Genomic DNA, 27160 nt, shown 5'->3' on the forward strand with positions numbered 1-27160 from the left:
TTTAGCCTAATGCCTTTGTCATTCGCTTCCTAATCTGCCCTTTTCAGCCCCAGGTTTGCCTGTATCTGTTTTAGTCCAAATTCTTGAATTATTTAGCCTTTCTTAGATAAGCTTCAGAACTTTTTTCTAAAAAGTGATCTCATTACATTTAACCATTTAACCCATTTCTTGCAGCATCCTCGTCCTCTTTAGGATTTGGTAAAAGAAACCATTGCTCCAAACTCAGTGTAACTGAATGTTTCCTGAGCAAGCATTCCCTGCTCTCCTGATTTTTCTGTTGATCTGACTTTTCCTTGAACAACATACTCCTTTTAGTTTCTCCTAGGGTGTCTAGCACTAAATTCTCCTTTTTTCTTCTGTTTATTCTCTAAGTCTTATAATAAATTTCCTTACATTTCAGAATCTTATATTAATATTATTTGATTTAATTTCATTTTCCTTCATGTATTAGTTACCTATTTATTATAACAGAAATTCTTTTTTTGAAGATATTAAATTTTGTATTGATTATACCTGATAATGGATGATACACAAGCTTCATTCCCATCTATAACTTTATTTGGTACCATAATTCAATTTAGATATATTGCATAGGATGTGCCAGCAGTCATTAATAACCAAAAAACCCCATGACTTTGCATGGGTGACTCTTTTAAAGGTGAACTCCAGGTCACAACACAGTAACTGTCAGTTCAACTACAACAAGGTTCTGAAGACAAAAGCTTCTCTACCAAAGCAGGCTGTAAATAAATTTGAGTGGAACCTGGCATCACCCTGAAAGAATTCTGACTTTACACTGTTGGGATACTTTACCAAAATGGCTTCAGAGTAGATTAACTTTACACAGCACATTTTAAAAAAACGTATTTATTCAGCATGATGATTAGACTATTACATTTAGCAATCAACAGCAAAAAAAAAAGCTACATTAAAACCCTTTATTGAAATACTTTATACTTTCCATAAAACAGAAACTAAAATAACCCGTTACACAATTAATCACAAATACAGTCCTCAAGGTTTTTGCTCATATACATGAGTGTTGTCTAAAACATGTCTTCTGTGTAGCAGCTAGGCCCTGCCACCACCGTGCTTGGCTGAGTTCACAAATCTGTTGTAACCTATCACTTCTCTGGCTCTCCTTTCCTGCTAAGCTCTGTTTCCTGGCAGTAATTAAAACCTTCTCCCACTGTCATAGGTACTGCTGCTACTGGAACCACCATAGCCACCTTGGTTTCCTCGTTTGGCAAAGTATTGGCCTCCACCACCATAGGAGCCAGAACTTCTGCCTCCAAAGTTTCCTTCTTTCATGAGTCCAAAATTTGAAGATAGATTGTTGTAATTGCCAAAATCATTGTAGCTTCCGCCACCTCCAAAATTGCTTCTATCATTACCAAACCTGTTATAGCCACCCCGCTGCCACCAATATCCACCACCACCATGGCTGCCGTCAAAGTTTCCAGACCACTTTGGCCTCTTTGGTTGGATGAAGCACTAACCATCTCTTGCTTAGGCAAGCCTTGATAGAGCTTTTCTCACTTCACAGTTGTGGCCATTAACAATGTGGTATTTCTGAATGACAGTATTGTCTATGGAATCATGGTCATCAAAGGTTACAAAAGCAAAGCCTCTCTTTCTGCCACTGCCTCGGTCAGTCATGATTTCAGTCACTTCAGTTTTCCTCTACTATTGTGAATAATTTCTCAGGTAATGTTCTTCAGTGTCTTTAATGCCACCAACAAAAATCTTTTTCACGGTTAAGTGGACACCAGCTCTTTGAGAATCTTCTCTTGAGACGGTCTCTTAGGTTCCACAACTCTTCCATCCACCTTGTGTGGCCTTGCATTCATGGCTGTGTCCACCTCCTCTACAGAGGCATGTGTGACAAACCCGCAGCCTCTGGAGCACTTGGTGTTTGGATTCCTTATTACCACACAGTCTGTGAGTGTTCCCCATTGCTCAGAATGGCTCCTCAGACTCTCAGCATTTGTTTCAAAGCTCAGTCCTCTGATGAAGAGCTTCCACAGCTGTTCAGGCTCTTTGGGAGGCTTTGACTTAGACATGGTGGCAGTGGAGGGGGAAGACGTCAGTGATGCTTACTCAGTGGTATCCACAGGCAAAAAGTATAACACTAATCCCCAGTATAACTCTTAATCCCCAGAGTTACATATCCAGGTGGTCTTTTTAGCTGTTCCACGTTAAATTCAGTATTTTAATTTAAAAATTTCCCTTCCTCATTTAAGTAAGGCTGTTTTTACTCCTTGGGGTTACCTTTAAACACTTTAAGCCAAAACTGTTTTGGAGAAGAAAATGAGCTGCACTTAGTCACTCTGTCATGTCTGACTCTTTGCAACCCTATGGACTGTAGCCCTCCAGGCTCCTCTGTCCATGGGGATTCTCCAGGCAAGAATACTGGAGTTGGTCCCTATGGCCTCCTCCAGGGGATCTTCCCAAGCCAGGGATCAAACGCAGGTCTCCCTCATTGCAGGCCAATTCTTTACTGTCTGAGCCACCAAGGAAGCCCATGTATACTGGAGTGGGTAGCTTGTCCCTTCTCCAGGGGATCTTCTTGACCCAGGAATCAAACTGGGGTCTCCTGCATTACAGGTGGAGAAGAGATGAGTCCTCTATAAAATATGAATTGAATCTCAAACCTAACTTTAAATTTTTTGCCTATTGGAAAGCAAAAAGGAAAGTTGTAATAACATAGTAATACAGATATATAATCAACCCTGAATATTCATTGGAAGGACTGATGCTGAAGGTGAAGCTCCAGTTCTTTGGCCACCTGATGCGAATAGCCGACTTGTTGGAAAAGACCCTGATGCTGGGAAAGATTGAGGGCAGGAGGAGAAGGGAACGACAGAGTATGAGATGGTTGGATGGCATCACTGACTCAGTGGACATGATTTGAGCAAATTCTGGGAAATACTGAAGAACAGGGAAAACCTGGTGTACTGTATAGTCCATGAGGTTGCAAAGTCAGACATGACTTAGCAGCTGAACCACAATTTAGCAGCTGAATAACAATGCCCAAATGGAAAGATTATTATACATATGAAAGTGAAAGTTGCTGAGTCGTGTCTGACTCCTAGCAACCCCATGGACTATACAGTCCATGGAATTCTCCAAGTCAGAATACTGGAGTGGATACCATTCCTTTCTCCAGGGGATCTTCCCAACCCAGGGATCAAACCCGGGTCTCTCACCTTCCAGGCACATTCTTTACCAGCTGAGCCACAAGGGAAGCCCAGGAATACTGTAGTGGGTAGGCTATCTTTCCCAACCCAGAAATCGAACTGGAGTCTCCTGCATTGCAAGTGGATTCTTTACCAACTGAGCTATCAGGGAAGCCCATAATAGATATATATCCAGAAGGAAAGATTATTGGGGTTTTGTAGGGAGGAATACAATTTTATATTCTATTCTCTAGGCTTTTCCAATAAAGAAGGCTATCACTAAAATATCTGATAAGTAACCATCATAGCACCACTTTACTCAGTTTAAGATACTTTTGGTGACCATTTTATTTCATATAGTACTTGTTATTTAAAGTAACTACTTACTCTTCTTAAGTCATTTCTGATGTTCTAGTCATTGAGCTATAATACAGGCAGTTATCCATCCATTCTGCTTCATTTTATGTATTTTTCCTGTAGTGAACAATTCATGAACATCCATTAAAACCATAGTACTGTAAAGTCTTTTTTTTTTTTTTTTCAGGAAGTATGATTGGGCACCTCAGGGAGTTAAAGCATAATGTTAATGGATATGAGATTGTGAATTTAATTTCCACGCTTGCCAGTTAATTTTTTGGATTCCATGGTGGGTTTTAAATCACCTAGTCCAAACCCATTATCTTTTCTAGAGAAGCTTTCATTTATGCAATAAATCACCTTATTAAAAACTATCTCCCAGGTAAACACTTTATTTTAGTTCCTGTAAGTAAATGTAAGGTAACACCTTTAAAGAACCAAATTGGTGAATGCTCTGTTGGTAATAGTCACATAAATAGCTTGCTGTTGCCAAAGATTTAAATAACCAGTCAATAATAAATTAACATATTTGTGAAATTCAATTAAGTCCAGTTATTCAACCAATTGCATTGGTAAAGAAAATTGAAATGGTGAGAACTTGACCTTTACTATAATCCAGATCCAATGTTTCTTTCTTTTGTAGTGCCTTATTTAGAGGATAGTTTCCACGTTCATCTCTCCGCTGTCTTTCTGCACCGTTTTTAAACCTAGAACCTTGTGCACTGGGGACTAAGGGAGAGCTCCCTGGGCATTGAGAACACGTCCTTAAGCAATAAAATCAATTGGCAGCGATGTTTCTGCGTGCATTGTCAGAGTATATGATTCCTATGGCTCTTCTAACCCTTAGGTTCTAAGAATTTAAAATTCTTATGCAGGTACTATTTGGTTTCCATTTGGACTATTCAAGGCTAGGTATGATTGTGCTGGGTGCATGTACGGTAAGAAACCTGCCTTAGGTTCTTTTCTTGCTACCTACTGTTTCAAGTAACGCATCCCAAACTTAGAAGCATAAAACAGCAAGACAACAATCTTTTACTATTGTTAACTCTCATGGTTCAGGGGGTTGACTAGGCTAACTACGGTGGTTCATCCTTAGGGTCTCATGTTCATGCCATCAGTTGTGGCTGGGGCTAGAGTCAACTTTGAAGACTTCCGTACTTGGGTATCAGAGTGTTGACTGGGACTTCAGCAGGAAGACCTATATGAAGTTTTTCCATACAGATTCTGCACATTGTGGTAGCTAGGTTCCAAGGTTCAGTGTCCCAAAACCCACAGGCCAGGTGGAAGCTGTATCTTTTTATGACTTAGCTTTGGAAATCATGCAGCATAACTTTCACTACACCTATCTGTTAGAGTCAATAAGATAAGTGAGGGGAATTAGACTCCACCTTTTGATAGAAGGCAAAGATTTGGCAGACATATTTTAAACTAGCATATACTCTTCATTTGGACTTTGTTCCTCCAGGTTGTAGGCCTTGTCATTTCTCTAAAGTGACTTTGGCTATGAAAAGAGACCATGCCCCTTCTCTAAAGTATACTAGCAAGTACCATGTAGATTGTTTTGAAATTTGTTCAACCTGTGGAAGTGTGAGGTACTTCTTCACTGAAAGTGAAATGCTGGACTGCAGATTTGAGTCAACAGTGTGTGCGTGCTAAGTTGCTTCAGTCTTGTCTGACTCTTTGCGACTCTTTGGGCTATAGCCCTCCAGGCTTCTCTGTCCATGGGTTTCTTTAGGCAAAATATGCTAGAGTAGGTTGCCATGCTCTCCTCCCAGGGATATTCCAGACCCAGGGATCAAACCCACATCTCTTAGATCTCCTCCATTGGCAGGTGAGTTCTTCATCACTAGGGTCACCTGGGAAACAATGCCAGATCATTCGCTTAGTTGTTCTTGAGAACCAGGGTAAAATGGTCTGCATATATTGTAGTAGGGAACAGAGTTTTCACCAAAGAGAAAATAAGGATGCATTTGAAAGTCACTTACATTCAATCTCTCAGAACTTAAGATTCCTCACTTTAAAAGTAGAGGGGATTAAAAAAGAAATGCAAGACTTGTACATCAAAAACAATAAAATATTGTTGAAAAAAATTAAAGAACACATACAAGAATGGAAAGATATCCTGTGTTCAGTGTGTGCTCAGTCACATCTGACTCTCTGCCACCCCATGGACTATAGCACTATACCACCGGGCTCCTCTGTCCATGGAATTTCCCAGGCAAGAATATTGAAATGGGTTGCCATTTCCTACTCCAGGGGTGTTCAGTGTAATCCATCTCAGAAATCTTTTTTTTTTTTTTTTAGAATTTGACAAACTAATCCTAAAATTTGCATGGAGATGCAGGGGACTCAGAATAGCCAAAACAACGCTTGATAAAGAACAAAGTTGGAGGATCCACACTTTGCAACTTCAAAATTTACTACAGTAATGAGCTTCCTATAGTTACAGTAATCTGCTACAATAATTAAATAGTGTGGTACAAGTATAACAAGAGATACAGATATTAGTGCAGTAGAATTGATGATCTAGAAAGAAACCCATACATGTATGGTCAGTTGATTTTGACAAAGTTGCAAGGATAATTGATAGAGAAGAATATAGTCTTTTTAGCAAATGGTGCTGGGACAACTGGATACAAAAGAATGAATTTGGGTCCCTACTTTGTGCAGTATATAATACAAAAATTAACTGGAAAAGGATCAATGACCTATAGTAAGAACTAAAGCTATAAAACTCTTAGAAGAAAACATAGTTGTAAATGACTATGACCTTATCTGGGATGAATGTCCAGTAGTTCAGTTGGTGGGTAGTTACATGTTTAGATTTTAAAGAAACTGCAAGACTATTTTTGAGAGTCCCATATTGCTTTACATTCCTACTAGCAATGTATGATGTCATTCTCTGAATCTTTGCCAGCATTTGGTGTTATCACTATTTTTCACTTTACTCTGTAGTGGTAGCTTCAATTTGGTTCAGTCGCTCAGTCGTGTCTGACTCTTTGTGACTCCATGAATTGCAGCACGCCAGGCCTCCCTGTCCATCACCAACTCCCGGAGTTCACTCAAACTCATGTCCATCGAGTTGGTGATGCCATCCAGCCATCTCACCCTCTGTCGTCCCCTTCTCCTCCTGCCCCCAATCCCTCCCAGCATCAGAGTCTTTTCCAGTGAGTCAACTCTTCGCATGAGGTGGCCAAAGTACTGGAGTTTCAGAGTAATGCTAGCTTCAATTAAATGAACTCTGAAGTGTTATTTTCCCCCTCTATTTTCTGGAAGAGATTGTGTAGAATTGGTGTCAGTTTTTCTTTAAATGTTTGATAGATTTCTTCAATGAAATCATATAGGTATGGAAAGGGTTTTTCTTGACCATTTGAAAATTATGGATTCAACTTCTTAACAGTAATGGGGCTATTCAAATTATTTCATATTGAGTGAGTAGTGATAAGTTTGTGCTTTTCCAGGAATTGATTCATTCCTTTTAATCTATGTATGTTGAATTGTTCAGAGTATTTGCTCATTATCCTTTTGATACCTGCAATGTCTGTAGTGTTATCTCCTGTTGTATGCCTAATATTGGTCATTTGTGTCTTATATCTTTGTCAGGCTTCTGTCAATTTTCTTTAGCCCTTTAAAGATCAGTTGTTTGTTCCACTGATTTTTTTCTGTTTTTTTTGTGTGTGTGGGTGTGGGTGTATCAATTGTCATTGTTTTCTGTTATCTGTGTTATTTCCTTCTGTTTGCTTCAGGTTTATTTTGCTCTTTTTCTGGCTTCAATTACATTGGGATTAGATAATTGATTTGAGGCTTTTCTCTTTCCTAATACATACATTTAGTTCTGTAAATTTCCCTTAGTACTACTTTAGTTATACTACACAAATTTTGATGTTATATTTTCATTTTCATTCTATTCATTGTATTTTTTATTTCACTTGAGATTCTTCTTTCATTCATGTGGATTATGTAGACAGGTATATATTGTTTTCTTTACAAGTGTTGGCAGATGTACCTGTTGTTGTTCTATTATTGATTCTAGTTTGATGCCATTGTGATTAAAGAGTACAGTAGGATTTCAGTTCTTTTATAGTCTTGAGATTTTGTTTATGGCCAAGATAGGATCTCTTGATGTTGATGTGAGCACTTGAAAAAAAAAAATGTATACTCCTGTTATATAGACTTGTATTCATTGATTTGTCCTGCTAAAAAAAGTACCATAGACTGGGAAGCTTAAACAACAGGAATTTATATATTCTGGAGTCTAAAGTGTCCAAGATCAAGTTGCCAGACATCTCTGTTCTCTGGTGAGGACTTTCTTCTGATTTACAGATCATCACCTTCTTGCCATGTCCTTTCATGACAGAGAGGGAGACAAAGCAAGCTCTGTGGTCTCTCTTCTTAAAGAAATACTAATCCTGGGACTTCCCTGGGGGTCCAGGGATTAAGACTCCATGCTTTCACTGTAGAGGGCATGGTTCCATCCTTGGTGAGGGAACTAAGATCCCACATGCTGTGTGACTCAGGCATACTAATTCCATCATTCATAGGGGCTCCACATTCATGACCTAGTTCATGACCTAATCTAAGCCTAATTACCTTCCAAAGGCCCCATCTCCAAATACTGTCTCTTTGGGTTGGGACTTGAAAATATGCTTTCATTTGAGATTGATGGTTACATGATACTTCTTTTTTAAATCCTTTTACTTTCAACCTGTCTACATTATTATATTCAAAAAGAGTTTCTTGTATACAGTTGGGTCATGTTTTTATGTCAACTCTGCCAATCTTTAATTGCCATGTTTAGACTTTTACGTTGAATGTAATTATTGATATGTTTTGGTTTACATTTGCCATTTTATTTTTGTATTTATTCTCTCTTTTTTTTTTTCATTTCTCTGTTTTCTTTTTCCTACCTTCCTGTTCTAAAACATTTTTTAGAATTCCATTTTGATTATCTATACCGGTTTTGAATGATCTTTTTTATGGCTTTTCAGTGGTTGCTCTAGGTATTATTATATACACATATGTACTCAGTGTATTAATGTCATCATTTTATCAGGTAGAGGGATTATAGAAACTTTACCTTCGTATGTGTTTTGTTACCCTCCCCCATTTATAATCTAATTATATTAAATATTTCCTCCATATACATTTAGAACCACAGTGTTATAACTTTTGCTGTAACTATCAAACATAATTTATAAAAGTCATGTTGATGTATAACAAAACCAATATAATATTGTAAAGTAATTAGCCTCTAATTAAAATAAATAAATTTAAATTAAAAATAAAGTAAAAAAAATAAATAAAACTCAACAGGATAAAAGCCTATTGTATTTGCCAGTAATTTTGTTTACCATTTCTAACTATCTAGCATTTCCTTTCTGTTTTGAGAACTTACTTCCATATTTTTAGGGTAAATCTGCTTATGACAGACCTCTTACTTTTCCTTCATCTGGGAATGTCTTGCTTAAATAAATAAATATACAGAATATATTTACTGGTATAAGATTCTGGGTTGACAGTTCTTTCTTTTAATGCTTAAAATCTCTTATGTCACATTCTTTTAGCTTTGTGGGTTTTTGGGTTTTGTTTTTTTATAAGCAGTTCACTGTTATTTAATTGCTTTTCCCCTGTAGACATGTTTTCTTTGGATACTGTCAAGATTTTTCTTTTTCTTTAGTTTTTAGAAGTTATGATGTGTCCTGAAAGGGTATTTTTATTTTATTTTGTTTGAGTTTCACTTAGCTTTTTGTCACTTGCTAACTGAGAAATTTTCTGCCATTGTTTCAGATGCTTTTTTTTTTTAAAGCTCTGTCCTTTTTTTTTTTCCTGTTGTTCAGTAAGTCCAGTGACATGAATGATAAACCTTTGTTAAACTCCCACAGGTCTCTGAGATTCTCTTTATTTGTTTTGTTAAGTCTATTTTCTCTCTTTTGTTCAGACTAGATATTTTCTATTGTTTTATCTTTCAGGTTAGCTGTTCTTTCTTCTGTCTCCTTCATCCTGTTCACTGAGCTTTTTGTTTTGATTATTGTATTTTTCAGTTCTAAAGACTTTGCTGAGATTTCCTATTTCATAGCTGAGCCTTTTTCTTTTCATTTGTTTCACTCATACTCATAATTGCTCACTGAAGCCTTTTCATCACAGCTGCTTTAAAGTCTTTGTTAATTTTCACATCTCTCTTGTCTCAGTATAAGTATGTATTGATACAGATAGATAGATTTTATTCATTTTGAATAGTTCTGGTTCTAGATATGATGAGTGATTTTTTAAAATTAGTCCCATAACTTCATGGCAAATAGATGGGGAAATAGTGGAAACAGTGGCTGACTTATTTTTGGGGGCTCCAAAATCACTGCAGATGGTGAGTGCAGCCATGAAATTAAAAGACACTTACTGCTTCGAAGGAAAGTTATGACCGACCTAGACAGCATATTAAAAAGCAGAGACATTAGTTTGTCAACAAAGGTTCATCTAGTCGAGGCTATGGTTTTTCCAGTGGTCATGTATGGATGTGAGACTTGGACCATGAAGAGAGCTGAGCACTGAAGAATTGATGCTTTTGAACTGTGGTGTTGGAGAAGACTCTTGAGAGTCCCTTGGACTGCAAAGAGATCCAACCAGTCCATCCTAAAGGAGATCAGTCCTGGATGTTCACTGGAAGGACTGATGTTGCAGCTGAAACTTTGGCCACCTCATGCGAAGAACTGACTTACTGAAACACCCTGATGCTGGGAAAGACTGAGGGCAGGAGGAGAAGGGGACAACAGAGGATGAGATGGTTAGATGGCATCACCGACTCAATGGGCATGAGTCTGGGTAAACTCCGGGAGTTGGTGATGGACAGGGAGGCCTGGTGTGCTGTGGTTCATGGGGTCACAAAGAATCGGACACGACTGAGTGACTGAACTGAACTGATGAACGTTTAAGATATTATAAGACTGTGGGTTTTATTTTTTATTTTAGTTGTATTTTTTTGACACCACTCTGGCAGGGGAAGAGGGTAAACACATCACCACATTACTGCCAGTTTTTTGTGTGTTGACACCCAAGATAGAGATTCTACATTACTGCTGGATCTGGGTCGTCAGGTCTAGCTCCCCAGTAGGCTTCAATTAATACCTCCCTGTCTGGGAGGTAGAAGTATTATTACCTCAGTACTAATTTCCAGATGACCTCCACTTACATGACAAGGAAAAAGGTGTGGCCTCTTTATAGTTGGGCATTCATGTGAGTTTTAATTGTCCACTGGATTTCCTTTGGTGCCATCCCCAGAGGAAGGGGCAATTCACCTGTTTACTGGTGGGTAGGAATGAAAGTCCAGGCTCTCCATGTGATATCCACTGACACTGAGATGTGAGAATGGAGACTTTTTACCATCCGTTGGGAATGCAGGTCTTGATTTCGTCCTTGGGTTTTTCTGACACCACCACAATTGAGGTGGTTGGATGTTGAGTGCAGTTCCTCATTATAGTCTCAGGAGCATAGAAATCTGAATTTCCCACTCAGTGTATACCGGAGTGGGTGGGGATAGAGTCACAGTTTTTTTGACTGGTTATGGTCTAAAAGTTTTCCATTTTGCTGGGTTGCTCTTTTCCTGGTCCATTGGCTTTTGCTGGGTATTTTTCTATATGTATCTACCTGTATTTCCTAGTTGTTGGTTTATTCAGTTCTAAGTCTGGTATATATATGAGGCAAAAAAAAAAAAAAAAATGCAAAAGGGAAACTCAGGAGACTCCTTATACTGCTGTTCCTGGAATCCTGAGGTTCCTAGGCAGGCTGCCTTCTCACTATCTTTTTGAGCCTTTTTATATTTGTTTATGTTATGTCTAGTGGTAATAGTAGCAGTTGTTCAGTTGTATGTGACTGTTTGCAACCCCATAGATTGTAGCCCACCAGATTCCTTTGTCCATGGGATTCTCCAGGCAAGAATACTGGAGTGCGTTGCCATTCCCTTCTCCAGAGAATCTTCCCGACCCAGGGATCGAACCTGAGTCTCCTGCATTGCAGGCAGATTCTTTATTGTCTGAGCTACAGGCAAGTCTCTTATTTTATGTCTGGGGTTCTTAATTGTACTTAGAGGAATAGGAAAAATTATGTCTACTCCAACTTCCCTTTCATATATTTTATTTATTTTTTTCAGTTCTTTGTTCCTTTTTATTGTCAAATAGTATCCCATTATACGGATAAACCACACTTTGGTTTATTTTCTGTTGATGAGCATTTGGTTTGTTGACAGTTTGGGCTATTAAAATAAAGCTGTTGTGAACATTTCAATACAGCTCTTTTTGTTAATATATATTTTTATTTCTCTTGGAAAATACATAAGAGTAGAATTCCTGAGTTGTATAATAAGTGTTTTAACATTTTAAGAAACTGCCAAACTGTTTTTTGAAAGGAATTTACCATTTTTCATTCCTACCATTTCATTCCTACCATTCATACCTGCCATCAAATGGCAGAAACTGCAGTTGCTCCACATCTTTATCTACACTTGGTATTGTTCGTAATTTTTAAATTATTCTTATGAGTATGTGGTAATTTTAATTTGTATTTTTCTTTTTCTTTTTTTTTGTATTTTTCTGTTGACTAATTTTATTAAACATCTTTTCATGTACCATTTACTTTCATATATCTGCATTTTGAAGTGTCTGTTAAAATCTTTTTCTCATTTTTAAATTGGGTTGTTTGTATTCTTACTGAGTTGTAACAGTTCTTTATATATTTTAGATTCTTTTGTGAGATATGGGTTTTTTCTTTTTTTGCAAATTTTTTTTACAGAATTCAACTTGCCTTTTAATTTCATTAATGGCATGTTTATTATGGCAGGTAATAAATGGCATGCCATTTATTAATGGCATGTTTTGAAGATCGGATATTAATTCTGATGAAGTCTAATTTATCAAAATTTTTATGATTAGTTATTGTGTCTTAGAAAGTTTTTCCACTTCAGGATTGTGAAGAGTTTTTTCCTAGGTTTTGTTCTAAAAGATTTATAGTTTTAGCTTTTACATTTAAGTCTATGATCTATTTCAGATTACTTTTGTGTAGTATGAAGCAATGATTGAGATTTTTTTCCCCATATAGATACTTTACTATTCCAGCACCATTAAAGGCTGTTCTTTCCACATTGACTTACCTAGCTGTTTGATCATGTATATGGGTCTGTTTCTAGACTGTCTTATTGATTTACATGTCTGCCGTGATCTGTACTATATTGCACTGGTAATTGTTGCTTTGTGCTAAGTCATGAAATCAAGATGTCCTTCAACATGTTTTTTTTAAGGAATAACTTGCTTTATTTAAGTCCAAGAAAAACTATTCTGCCCTACACAGTTTCTTTGTATCTTTTCAGAAATGTCTTCTTTTACCAGCATTATCGTGGAGCTCTTTTACCTCTGAAGTAGTCCTTCAGATTTGCTCTCCTTTAAAGAAAACCTTTCTACTGTTCCAGGACATTTTCACATTTATTTTAGAATTAGCTAGTCAGTTTTTACCAAAAAATGCCTGTTGATACTTGATTGTGATTGCATTGAATCAATAGATCATTTTGAAGATAACTGATACTTTAATGATCTTCAATTTTCCAATTCATGAATGTGCGATATCTCTTTGTTTAGGTCTTTTTAATTTTTTCAGAAATGTTTTTCAGTGTTCAGGTCTTGCACATATTTTGTTAAATTTATGCTAAAATATTTTGAGTTATTTCATGTTATAGTGATACTTATTTTTAACATTAAATTTCCAAGTGTCTATGGCTAGTATGTAGAAATAAAATTAATTTTGATAGTGAATTTGTCTCTTGGGACTTTATTGTTGCTTAGTCTCCAAGTCATGTCCGACTCTTCGTGACCCCAGGGACTGCAGCATGCCAGACTTCCTGTCCCTCACCATCTCCTGGAGTTTACCTAAGTTCATGTCCATTGAATTGGTGATGCCATCCAACCATCTCATCCTCTGTTGCTGTTTTCTCCTTCTGCCTTCAACCTTTCCCAGCATCAGGGTCTTTCCAATGAACTGACCATTTGCATCAGATGACCAAAGTACTGGAGCTTCAGTATCAGTCCTTCTAATGAGTATTCATTGTTGATTTCATTTAAGACTAAGTGGTGTGATCTCCTTGCTGTCCAGGGGACTTTCAAGAGTCTTCTCCAGCACCACACTTCAATTCTTTGGCACTCAGACTTCCTTCTGGTCCAGCTCTCATATCTGTACATGACTACTGGAAAGACCATAGCCTTGACTATATGGACATTTTTGCTTCTAACACAGTCTAGTTTTGTCATAGCTTTCTTGCCAAAAAGTAATTATCTTCTAATTTCATGGCTGCAGTCACCATACACAGTGATTTTAGAGCCCAAGAAGAGGAAATCTGTCACTTCTTCTACCTTTCTCCCTTCTATTTGCCATGAAGTGATGAGACTGGAGGCCATGAACTTAGTTTTTTTAATACTGAGTTTTAAGCTGGCTTTTTCACTCTCCTCCTTCACCCTCATCAAGAGTTTCTTTAGTTCCTCTTTGCTTTCTGCCATTAGAGTGGTATCATCCACATAGTATATTTTTGTTGATTCTTAGGACTGTGGAAAATTCTTCAAGACAGGGAATATTAGACCACCTGACCTGCCTCCTGAGAAATCTGTATGCACATCAAGAAGCAACAGTTAGAACTGGACATGGAACAATAGACTGGTTCCAAATCAGGAAAGGAGTACGTCAAGGCTATGTATTGTCACCCGGCTTATTTAACTTATATGCAGAGTACATCATGAGAAACGCTGGGCTGAAAGAAGCACAAGCTGGAATCAAGATTGCTGGGAGAAATATCACTAACCTCAGATATGCAGATGACACCACCCTTATGGCAGAAAGTGAAGAAAAACTAAAGAACCTCTCGATGAAAGTGAAAAAGAAAAGTGAAAAAGTTGGCTTAAAACTCAACATTCAAAAAACTAAGATCATGGCATCTAGTCCCATCACTTCGTGGCAAATAGATGGGGCAACAATGAAACAGTGAAAGACTTTATTTTGGGGGGCTCCCAAATCACTGTAGATTTTGACTGCAGCCATGAAATTAAAAGATGCTTGCTCCTTGGAAGAAAAGTTATGACCAAACTAGACAGCATATTACAAAGCAGAGTTTTTACTTTGCCAACAGAAGTTTGTCTAGTCAAAGCTATGGTTTTTCCAGTAGTCATGTATGGATGTGAGAGTTGGACTATAAAGAAAGCTGCTGCTGCTGCTAAGTCGTGTCAGTCGTGTCCGACTCTGTGACCCCATAGACGGCAGCCCATCAGGCTCCGCCGTCCCTGGGATTCTCCAGGCAAGAATGCTGAAGTGGGTTGCCATTTCCCTTCTCCAATGCATGAAAGTGAAAAGTGAAAGTGAAGTCGCTCAGTCATGTCCGATTCTTCACGACCCCATGGACTGTAGCCTACCAGGCTCCTCTGTCCATGGATTTTCCAGGCAAGAGTACTGGAGTGGGTTGCCATTGAGCACCGGAGAATTGATGCTTTTGAACTGTGGTGTTGGAGAAGACTCTTGAGAGTCCCTTGGAGTACCAGGAGATCCAACCAGTCCATCCTAAAGGAAATCAGCCTGAATATTCATTGGAAGGACTGATGTTGAAGTTGAAACTCCAATACTTTGGCCATCTGATGCAGAGAACTGACTCATTTGGGAAGACCCCGATGCTGGGAAAGTTTGAAGGTGGGAGGAGAAGGGGACGACAAAGGATGAAATGGTTGGATGGCATCACAGACTCAATGGACATGAGTTTGAGTAAGCTCCATGAGTTGGTGATGGACAGGGAAGCCTGGTGTGCTATAGTCCATGGGGTCGCCAAGAGTCAGACACAACTCAGTGACTGAACTGAACTGAAGGATTTTCTGTATCTGTGATTATATCACCTGTGGATAAAATCCTGTAGTCTAAGTCACTTACCTTTGTACTTTTAACTTATGTAATTAAAAAAAAAATCTTTTCTTTCTCTTAGCTCATCTTTGAGTTTCTGGATTTCACTTTATTGCTATAAACTGCATTGTTTTATCAATTCCAAGATGTTTTAATACTTAAAATAGGCCCCTGAGAGTTAATGTGTCAAAATTTTCTTAGGTGTGTCAATTAGGTAGGACATTGAATTACAATTTTTTTGTTTTCCTCACTGTACCTTCCACCTGATCACTATCTCCATACATTAATTATCCTTTATAAAAATTGAAGTATAGTTTGTGTACAATATTATGTAAGTGTTAGGTATGCAACACAGTGATTCACAATTTTTAAAGGCTCTGTTTCATTTAAAGTTATAAAACATTGGCTATATTCCTTCCCATTCACGTATTTTAAAACGTTTCCCAAATAGTTACTATTCTGTAGTAAAATTAATGCTTACTTGAAAACATTTCATGTAAACAGCCCATAGAAAATGTAGATCGTGATAACACAAATAGCTTAGGATAGTGGTTCTCAGATTTAAAGTGCATTCAAGCACCTGGAGGGCTTGTTAACACCCCATTCCCAGAAAGCAGTGAGAATTGGCAAGCTTCCAGGTAATGCTGTTGCTCTGGGAACCACACTTTAATAATCACTGCTTTAAAGAAATGATGACAGATCATTAATTTTAAATAATTAATGGATGCTTGGGGCTGGTGCACTGGGACGACCCAGAGGGATGGTATGGGGAGGGAGGAGGAAGGAGGGTTCAGAATGGGGAACACATGTATACCTGTGGTGGATTCATTTTGATATTTGGCAAAACTAATACAATCATGTAAAGTTTAAAAACAAAATAAAATTTTAAAAAATCATTAAAAAAATGATTAATGGAATATGCAGTTGCTTTGAGAAAAAGACAAAAAATTGCAATAAGTAAACTAGATATTAGATCTAAAATATTTAAAGGTTGATATTTATAAGATGACAGTTTCATATTTTTAATGAAATTTGGGTCTTCCCATTTTTCAGCACTATTAGATATCTGAGAGGCCAAAGAAATATACATTTTATTACAAAGAGAAGAATATAGCAAAAAATCAGAGGTATGATGATCCTTTGATCTGTGAGCATAAAATAATGCCATTTCATTGGGCCTTAATCAAAGAGCATTCGAATGGGTATATTAAACCATACTCTGTGGCTAGTGTGTGATATACAAAATCTTTTCTAGGGCTCAGAATTGACATGACAAAAGCTCTATTCATTGATCTGAATGATGATGCCCAGCCCGATATTACCATGCAAATATCATCATACTACACTTTCTTCTAAACATAATCATTTTTTTCCCTTGAGTTACTGAATATAAGTGATACTGGAATTAAGACTACTCCCATCAATAGTATGAACATTTGTGTAGATCATGGTGAACTTAGAAATATTTTTCCTTGGAGATCACTAACTATAAGGAAGAAAAATTAACATAGTGAAATGTCAGACTGAAGTCTATTAGACATTATTCTTGGGAAGTTGTTATAAGTGTTAATAAAAATACTTGCTTGTGAATATTCATCATATAACAGTTATTCTTTTATAGACAAATACATCAGAGTTATAAAGTATTCCCTTTTCTCTTCTAGCTCTGTTGGCTTAGCAAAAGCAGCTCTAGAAGCAATTAATGGATTCAACCTCTTTGGCAACCAGGTAAAAAAACAGCAGTAGCAACAACAAACTTCATTTTTTGATTTGCATGTTTAATTAACTTGGCCATTTATTAACCAATTCATTCATCATGATCAGAGAATGTCTGAAATTTATGTAGCAGCCCAGGGTTGAACAACCTTTCCTTTGAATATAATTTGCTTCTTAAATTTTAGTTTTCTAACAAAAAAGATTGCTTAATTTAACAATAAAACTCTTGATGAAGAATTTTCATTTTCCAAGTTCAGTAGCTTCTCTCTCTAGTCTTTTGTTCAACTTTCAACATTTTTATATATTCCTTGCATTAGGTACTAAATATTTTACTTGTCAATTCCCTTGTTGGTTTCAATTTAATGTATATAGATGTATATTTCATGCAGAGGGGAAATTTGCTTCAGATGTGCAGCCAAGGAATTGGAAATTGGGATACTAGCTTAACCCTCAACTGACTGTATTCATTTGTCTAAATCTCATTTTCTCTGAGATAAAAGGGAAACCCTGAGGATTGCCTTAAATTTTTAACTGATTTCTGCACCTAATCAAGTGATCATGGATTGAGTTGTCAATGGAAAGAATAATATGCAGTAATACTGGTTATTACTCTGGATCAAGAAGTAGACTAATTTTATTTAGCAATTTTTGTAAAGATACCCATACAGGATAAATGCAAGGTGAAACACACCAAGACACATACTAATCAAACTAACAAAGATTAAACATGAAGAAAGAACATTAAAAGCAGCAAGGGAAAAGCAACAAGTAATATAGAGGGGAAATCCCATGCTGTTGACAGCTGATCTGTCAGCAGAAACTCTGCAGGCCAGAAGGGAATGACAGGATACATTTAAAGTACCAAAAGGGAAAAATCTACAACCAAGATTACTCTACCTGGCAAGGATCTCATTCAAAATTGGTAGAGAAGTCAAAAGCTTTACAGATAAGCAAAAATTAAGAGAATTTAGCACCACCAAACCAGCTTTACAGCAAATGCTAAAGGGATTTCTATAGGTAGGAAACACAAGACAAGGAAAAAACCTACAAAAACAAACCAAAAACAATTAAGAAAATGTCAGTTGCTCAACTGTTTCATTCGTATTCAACTCTTTGCGACCCTATGGACTGTAGCCCTCCAAACCCCTCTCGCCATGGGATTCTCCAGGCAAGAATACTGGAATGGGTTGGCATGCCCTTCTCCAGGGGGTCTTCGCAATCCAATGATTACACCTACATCTCTTACATCTCTAGCATTGGCAGGCAAGTTCTTTACAACTGGTGTCATCTGGTAAGCCCCATATCAGCAATTACTTTAAATGCAAATGGATTCAATGCTTCACCCAAAAGACACAGACTGACTGGATGGATACAAAAACACCCATATATATGCTATCTACAAGAAACCAACTTCAGACCTAGAGACACATACAGACTTAAAGTGAGAGGGTAGAAAAAGATATTCCATACAAATGGAAATCAAAAATAAGCCCGAGTAACAATTCTCATGGGCTTCTCTGGTGGCTCAAATGGTAAAAAATCTGCCTGCAATGCAGGAGACCTGGGTTCAATCCCTGGGTTGGGAAGATCCCCTGGAGGAAAGCATGGCATCCCACTTCAGTATTCTTGCCTGGAGAATCCCCATGGGCAGAGGAGCCTGGCGGGTTACAGTCCATGGGGTTGCAAAGATTCAGACACAACTGAACAACTAAACACAGGACACCGATTCTCATATCAGACAAAACAGACCTTAAACTAAAGAATCTTAAAAGAGACAAAGAAAGACACTACATAAAGATCAAGGTATCAATCCAAGGAGAACACATAACAATTTAAAATATTTATGCACACAACATAGGCGTCAGCACCTCAGTATGTAAGGCAAACACTAACAGATAAAAAAGGGGAAATTGACTGTAACATAATAATAGTAGGGGGCTTTTAACACCCCACTTAACACCAGTGGACAGATCATCAAAACAGAAAATTAATAAGGAACCACAAGCCTTAAATTACACAGTAGATCAGATAAACCTAATTGATATCTTCAGGACATTCCATCAAAATGCAGAAGAATACATTTTCTTCTCAAGTGCACATGGAACATTCTCTAGGATAGACCACATCTTGGGTCACAAGTCAAGCCTCAGTATATTTAAGAAAATTGAAATTGTGTCAAGCATCTTTTCTGACCACAATGCTATGAAACTACATATCAGTTACCAGGAAAAAACTAACAAACACAAGCACATGAAGATTAAACAACACAATTACATGGAGATTCAGCAATATGTTTATGAATAACCAACAGGTTACTGAAGAAATAAGAAGGGAAATAAACAATTCTTAGAAACAAATGACAATGAAAACACAGTGATGGAAAACCTATGGAATGCAGCAAAAACAGTTCTAAGATGAAAGTATAGCAATGCAAAAAACAAGAAAAACATCACATAGACAATGTAACTTTACAGCTAAAACAACCGGAAAAAGAAGAACAAAAAGACCCCAAAGTTAGTAGAAGGAAAGAAATCATAAAGATCAGAGCAGAAATAAAAAAGAAATGAAGTAAACAATAGTAAAGATTAATAAAACTAAAAGCTGGTTCTTTGAGAAGATAATCAAAATGGACAAATCATTAGTGAGATGGTTAAGAAAAAAGGGAGAAGAATCAAATCAACAAAATTAGAAATGAAAAAGGAGAGGTTACAGCAGGCAACACAGAAATATAAAGGATCATAAGAGACTATTATGAGCAACTATATGCCAACAAAATGGACAACCTTGAAGACAAGAACAGATTATTAGGAAAGTTCAAACTTCCAAGACTAAACTAGGAAGAAATAAATATTATCAGCTAACCAATGACAAGCACTGAAATTGAAACTGTGATTTAAAAATTTCCCCAAAACTAAAACCCCAGGGCCAACTGACTTCACAGGTGAATTTTATTCAACATTTAGAGAAGAGCTAATGCCTATCCTTCTCAAACTGCTCCAAAAAATTGCAGAGGAAGGAACACTGCCAAACTCATTCTATGAGGCCACCATCACCCTGATATCAAAACCAGACAAAGACATCACAAAAAAAGAAAGTTACAGGCCAGTATCACTGATGAACATAAATGCAAAAATCCTCAACAAAATTCTAGCAGGCAGAATCCAACAATGCATTAAACAGGTAGTATGCTATAATCAAGTTCTGTTTTTTTCCAGGGATGCAAGGATTCTTCATTATATGCAAATCAATCAATGTGATATACTGTATTAACAGATTGAAAGATAAAAACCATATGATAATCTCAATAAATGCAGAAAAAGCTTTTGACAAAATTCAGCACTCATTTATGGCAAAAACTCTTCAAAAAATGGGCATAGAAGGAATCTACCTGAACATAGTCAAGGCCATATATGATAAACCAACAGCAAACACTATTCTCAGTGGTGAAAATCTGAAAGTATTTCCTCCGAGATCAGGAAGAAGACAAGGGTGCCCATTCTTGCCAATGTTATTCAACATAATTTTAGAAGTCCTAGGCACAGCAGTCAGAGAAGAAAAAGAAATATAAGGAATCCAGATTAGAAAAGAAGTAAAACTCTCAGTTTGCACATGACATGATACTATACATAGAAAACCCTAAAAATATCAGAAAATTACTAGAGCTAATTAGTTAATTTAGTAAAATTGCAGGATACAAAATCAATACACATAAATCACTTACATCCCTATATATTAACAATGAAAAATCAGAAAGAGAAATTAAGAAAAATCCCATTCACCATTGCAACAAAAAGAATCAAATGCCTTGGAATAATCCTACCAAAGAAGCAAGATTTGTATACAGAAAACTATAAAACCCTGATGAAAGAAATCAAGGATGATATAAAAGATGGAGAGATATTGCATTTTCATGGGTACAAGGAATCAATATTGTGAAAATGACTTTATTACCAGAAACAATCTGCAAATTCAGTACAATGTCTATCAAATTACCAATGGCATTTTTCACAAAACTACAGCAAAAAAATTCACAATTTGTATGGAAGCACAAGAGGCCCCAAGTAGCCAAAACAAACTTGAGAAAAAAGAATGGCATTGAAGGAACCAACCTTCTTTACTTCAGACTATACTACAAAGCTGCAGTCATCAAGACAGTATGATAATGTCAAGAAGAAAAAGCAAAAATATAGACCAATGGAACAAGATAGAAAGCCCAGAGATAAACCTATGCACCTACAGACACTTTATCTTGGACAGAGGAGGCAAGAAAATGCAATGAAGCAAAGATACTCTCTTCAATAAGTGGTGCCAGGAAAACTGGACAGGTGCATGTAAAAGAATGAAATTAGAACACTCCCTAAAACCATACACAAAGATAAACTCATAATGGATTAAAGACCTAAATGTAAGACCAGAAACTATAAAACTCTTAGAGGAAAACATAGGCAGAACACTCCATGACATAAATCTCAGCAAGATCCTCTATGACCCACCACCTACAGTTATGGAAATAAAAATAAACCATGGGACCTAATTAAACTTAAAAGCTTTTGCATAGTAAAGGAAGCATATAAACAAAGTGAAGAGACAGTGCTCAGGAAGGGAGAAAATAGTTGCATATTAAACAACTGACAAAGCATTTCCAAAATATAAAAGCAGCTCTTACAACTCAATACCAGAAAAACAAACCGCCCAATCAAAAGTTGGGCAGATGGCCTAAACAGACATTTCTGCAAAGAAGACAAGAAGACCAATAAACACATAAAAATATGCTCAGTATCACTCATTATTAGAGAAATGCAAGTCAAAACTGCAGTGAGATATTACCTCACACCTCAAAATGGCCGTCATCAAAAAATCTATCAACAGTGGGTGCTGGAGAGGGTGTGGAGCAAAGGGAACCTTCTTGCACTGTTCCTGGAAATGTAAATTGATACAGTAACTGTGGAGAACAATATGGAGAGTCCTTAAAAAACTAGGGATAAAGCTACCATATGACACAACAGTCCTGCTACTGGGCATATACTCTGAGAAAACCGTATTGAAAATGACACATGTACCCCAGTGTTCACTGCAACAATATTTACAATAGCCAGGACATGGAAACAACCTAGATGTCAATTGACAGATGAATGGATAAAAAAGCTGTGGTACATATATACAATGGAATATTACTCAACCGTAAAAAGGAACACATTTGAGTCCATTCTAATGAGGTGGATGAACCTAGAACCTATTATACAAAATGAAGTAAATCAGAATCAGAAAAACTAATACCGTATATTAACACATATATATGGAATCTAGAAAGATGGTACTGATTAACCTATTTGTGGGCAGTAGTGGAGACGCAGATATGGAGAACAGACTTGTGGACACAGAGGTGAAGGAGATGGTGAGACAAATGGAGAGAGGAGCATGGAAATATATAAACTACCATATGTAAAATAGATCAGTAACCTCAGTTGTGTAGATGATACTAGCCTAATGGCAGAAAGCAAAGAGGAACTAAAGAACCTCTTGATGAAGGTGAAAGGGGACAGTGAAAAATCTGGCTTAAAACTCAACATTCACAAAACTAAGATCATGGCATCTGGTCCCATCACTTCATGTCAAATAGTTGGGGAAACAATGGAACAGTAACAAACTATTTTCTTGGGCTCCAAAATCACTACAGATGGTGACTGCAGCCCTGAAGTTAAAAGATGCTTGCTCCTTGGAAGAAAAGTTATGACCAACCTAGACAGCGTATTAAAAAGCAGAGATATCACTTTGCTGACATAGGTCCGTATAGTCAAAGCTGTAGTTTTTCCATAGTCATGTATGGATGTGAGAGTTGGACCATAAAGAAGGCTGAGCACTGAAGAATTGATGCTTTTGAACTGTGATCCTAGAGAAGACTCTTGAGAGTCCCTTGGACCACATGGAGATCAAACCTGTCAATCCCAAAGGAAATTAACCCTGAATATTCATTGGAAGGACTGATGCTAAAGATGAAGCTCTAATACTTTGGCCACCTGATGTGAAGAGCCAAGTTATTGAAAAAGACTCTGATTTTGGGAAAGATTGAAGGCAGGAGGAGAAGGTGATGACGGGATGAGATGATTGGATGGCATCACTGATTCAATGGATGTGAGTTTGAGCAAATTCCCGGAGATAGTCAAGGACAGGGAAGCCTCACGTGCTGCAGTCCATGGAGTCGCAAAGAATCAGACACTACTGAGTTACTGAACAATAAATAGATAGCCAGTGGGAATTTCTTGTATGACTCAGGGAGCTCAAACTGGTGCTCTGTGACAACATAGAGGTGTCTTATGTGGTAGAAGGTGGGAGGAAGTTTCAAGAGGGAGAGGACATATGCATGCCTGTGGCTGATGTTAGTATATGGCAGAAACCGACACAATATTGTAAAGCAATTATCCTTCAACTAGAAATAATTTTTTTTTTAATGGGAGGGCAGAAGAAGTGTCCAACTAATATCATAATTAACCTTAAGCTATTCAATGCTAATCAAATCAATGAAGATACATTTTAGGAACTTAGACATGTAAAATGTGACATGGATTTTCTTATGAAAATTATAATACTATGTACCTCAAGTGTTGCATTTAAGAAAGTTTCAAGTTGGAGATAGACAGAAGCAGTTACTTGTTCTGGGTGCCTCAGACATGACTCTAAATCACTCTCTTCCACATTCTTTTTTCTCTCAAGACCTGTGGCTAGAGAAATGGAGGGATAAGAGCTCATAAAAATGTGGGGGTGTATGAGCCTATTGAAAATGATGAGAATTAATACTATGCCTCTTCTGGAGACTTTTGGTCCTCTGGCTTTGATCCCTTGGCTTATAACCACATTTCTCTCTCTCTTAAGAGTCACCATACTCATGGAAATCCTACATGTATCCTTCAATTCTTTTAATTTCCTTTTACCCCTGACTTACTCTCAGTATATTTCTTTAAATATCTGTGTGTGAGTATAATATGTGTGTATAAATATTTAAAGAATATATGTTTATATATATATATAGACAGATAACAGAGAAGGCAATGGCATCCCACTCCAGTACTCTTGCCTGGAGGAGGAGGAGGAGGAGCCTGGTAGGCTGTAGTCCATGGGGTTGCTAGGAGTTGGACACGACTGAGCGTCTTCACTTTCACTCTTCACTTTCATGCATTGGAGAAGGAAATGGCAACCCACTCCAGTGTTCTTGCCTGGAGAATCCCAGGGATGGGGGAGCCTGGTGGCTGCTGTCTCTGGGGTCGCACAGAGTCGGACATGACTGAAGTGACTTAGCAGCGGCAGCAGCAGCAGACAGATAAGGATGGATGAAAGGAGTTGTGTGAGTGGAGTAGGAATCTGGCATAAAGGAATGGAATTGTATTCAGGGTCAAGACAGGATCACTGTGTGCTCCTACTCCTCCAGTGAGCTTGTGACTTTGGCTAGATATTTATCTAAGTCTTAGCTTCCTCACTGAAAAAGATAGAGATATTGGCACTAACTCAGAAAGTAGTTTTGCAAATAAAAAGTAACTTAGCATTACTCAATTCAGTCGCTCAGTTGTGTCCGACTCTTTGTGACCCCATGGACTGCAGCATGCACAACTTCCCTGTCCATCACCAACTCTCGGAGCTTACTCAGACTCATGTCCATCGAGTCAGTGATGCCATCCAATCATCTCATCCTCTGTGGTCCCCTTCTCCTCCTGCCTTCAATCTCTCCCAGCATAAAAGTCTTTTCTAATGAGTTGGCTCTTTGCATCAGGTGGCCAAAGTATTGGAGTTTCAGCTTCAGCATCAGTCCTTCCAATGAATATTCAGCACTGATTTCCATCAGGATTGACCAGTTTGATATCCTTGCAGTTTAAGGGATGCTCAAGAGTCTTCCAACAACACAGCTCAAAAGCATTAATTCTTTGGCGCTCAGCCTTCTTTATGATCCAACTCTCAAATCCGTACATGATGACTGGGAAAACCATACTTTGACTATACAGACCTGTGTCGACAAAGTAATGGCTCTGCTTTTTAATACGCTGTCTAGGTTGCTCATAGCTTTTCTTCCAAGGAGGAAGAATCTTTTAATTTCATGCTGCAGTCACCATTCACACTGATTTTGGAGCCCAAGAAAATAAAGTCTGTCACTGTTCCATTGTTTCCTCATCTATTTGCCATGAAGTGATGGGACCAGATGCCATGGTCTTAGTTTTTTGAACGTTGAGTTTTAAGCCAGCATTTTCACTCTCCTCTTTCAATTTCATTGAGAGGCTGTTTAGTTCCTCTTTGTTTTCTGCCATAAGAGTGGTGTCATCTTCATATTTGAGGTTATTGATATTTCTCATGGCAATCTTGATACCAACTTGTGCTTCATCCAGCCCAGCATTACTCATGATGTATGTACTCTGCATATAAGTTAAATAAACACAGTGACAATATACAGCCTTGATATACTCCTTTCTGAGTTTGAAATCAGTCTGTTGTTCCATCTGCATTTCTGTTCCTTCTTGACCTACATACAGATTTTTTTAGGAGGCAGGTCAGGTGGTCTCATATTTCCATCTCTTGTAGAATTTTCTGCAGTGTGTTGTGATCCACACAGTCAAAGGATTTGGCATATTTAATGAAGCAGAAGTCGATGTTTTTCTGGAATTCTTTTGCTTTTTCTGTGATCCAGCAGATATTAACAATTTGATCCCTAGTTCCTTTACCTTTTCTAAATCCAGTTTGTATATCTGGAAGTTCTCAGTTCATGTACTGTTGAGGCCTAACTTGGAGAATTTTGAGAATTTGAGCATTACTTTGCTAGCATGTGAGATGAGTGCAGTTGTGCAGTATTTTGAACTTTCTTTGGGATTGGAATGAAAACTGACCTTTCCAGTCCTGTGGCCTTTGCTGAGTTTTCCAAATTTGCTGGCATATTGAGTGTAGGACTTTCATAGCATCATCCTTTAGGATTTGAAATAGCTCAGCTGGAATCTCATCACCTGCATTAGCTTTGTTCATAGTGATGCTTCCTAAAACCCTGTTGACTTTGCACTCCAGGATGTCTGGCTCTAGGTGAGTGATCACACCATCATGGTTATCTGGGTCATTAAGATCTTTTTTGTGTAGTTCTTCTGTGTGTTCTTGCCAGTTCTCCTTAAAATCTTTTGCTTTTGTTAGGTCCATACCATTTCTGTCCTTTATTGTCCCCATATTTGCATGAAATGTTCCCTTGGTATCTCTAATTTTCTTGATGAGATCTCTGCTCTTTCGCATTCTGTCATTTTCCTCTATTTCTTTGCATTGATCACTTCAGAAAGCTTTCATATCTCTCCTTGCTATTCTTTGGAACTCTGCATTCAGATGGGTATATCTTTCCTTTTCTCCTTTGCCTTTCATTTTTCTTCTTTTCTCAGCAATTTGTAAGGCCTCCTCAACAACCATTTTGCCTTTTTGCATTTCTTTTTCTTGGGGATGGTTTTGATCTCTGCCTCCTGTACAATGTTGGGAATCTCCATCCATAGTTCTTCAGGCACTGTATTAGATCTAATCCCTTGAAACTGTTTGTCACTTCCATTGTGTAGTCGTAAGGGATTTCATTTAGGTCATACCTGAATGGCCTAGTGGTTTTCCCCACTTTCTTCAGTTTAAGTCTGTATTTTGCAATAAGGAGTTCATGATCTGAGCCACAGTCAGCTCCCGGTCTTATTTTTGCTAACTGTGTAGAGCTTCTCCATCTTCAACTACAAGGAATATAGAAAGAAAGAAAGTGAAGTCGCTTAGTTGTGTCCAACTCTGCGACCCCGTGGACTGTAGCCCCCCAGGTTCCTCTGTCCGTGGGATTCTCCAGGCAAGAATACTGGAGTGGGTTGCCATTTCCTTCTCCAGGGGATCTTCCCAACCCGCGGATCGAACCTGGGTCTCCTGCATTGCAGGTAGACACTTTATCCTCTGAGCCACCAGGGAAGCCCATAAAGCTGTTGACCATGTAGTGATGTCCAGGTGTAGAGTCGCCTCTTGTGTTG

The 27160-nt window shown here is 37.7% G+C and overlaps 1 protein-coding gene and 1 pseudogene across 10 annotated transcripts in view; one reads left to right on the forward strand and one right to left on the reverse strand.

The window, feature by feature from the left end:
• The window catches only part of PHKB (phosphorylase kinase regulatory subunit beta), a 227997-nt gene that overhangs the window by 81884 nt on the left and 118953 nt on the right, over positions 1–27160 (forward strand). For all 10 annotated transcript variants that reach the window (XR_015145436.1, XR_015145437.1, XR_015145433.1 and 7 more), the window contains one exon: positions 17108–17171. Coding sequence is in view for 5 of the 10 variants with exons in the window: in XM_086350564.1 (XP_086206690.1) it covers positions 17108–17171 (64 nt within the window). In the remaining 5 variants the exon portion in view is untranslated. The remainder of the gene's footprint in view (positions 1–17107; positions 17172–27160) is intronic.
• Positions 1125–2063, reverse strand: LOC147353158 (heterogeneous nuclear ribonucleoprotein A1-like 2; annotated as a pseudogene).

Source organism: Bos grunniens, chromosome 18 (genome assembly GCF_055505025.1).
Source record: "Bos grunniens cultivar Pamir isolate PY7600 chromosome 18, Bosgru_T2T1.0, whole genome shotgun sequence".
Taxonomy (NCBI): Eukaryota; Metazoa; Chordata; class Mammalia; order Artiodactyla; family Bovidae; genus Bos; species Bos grunniens.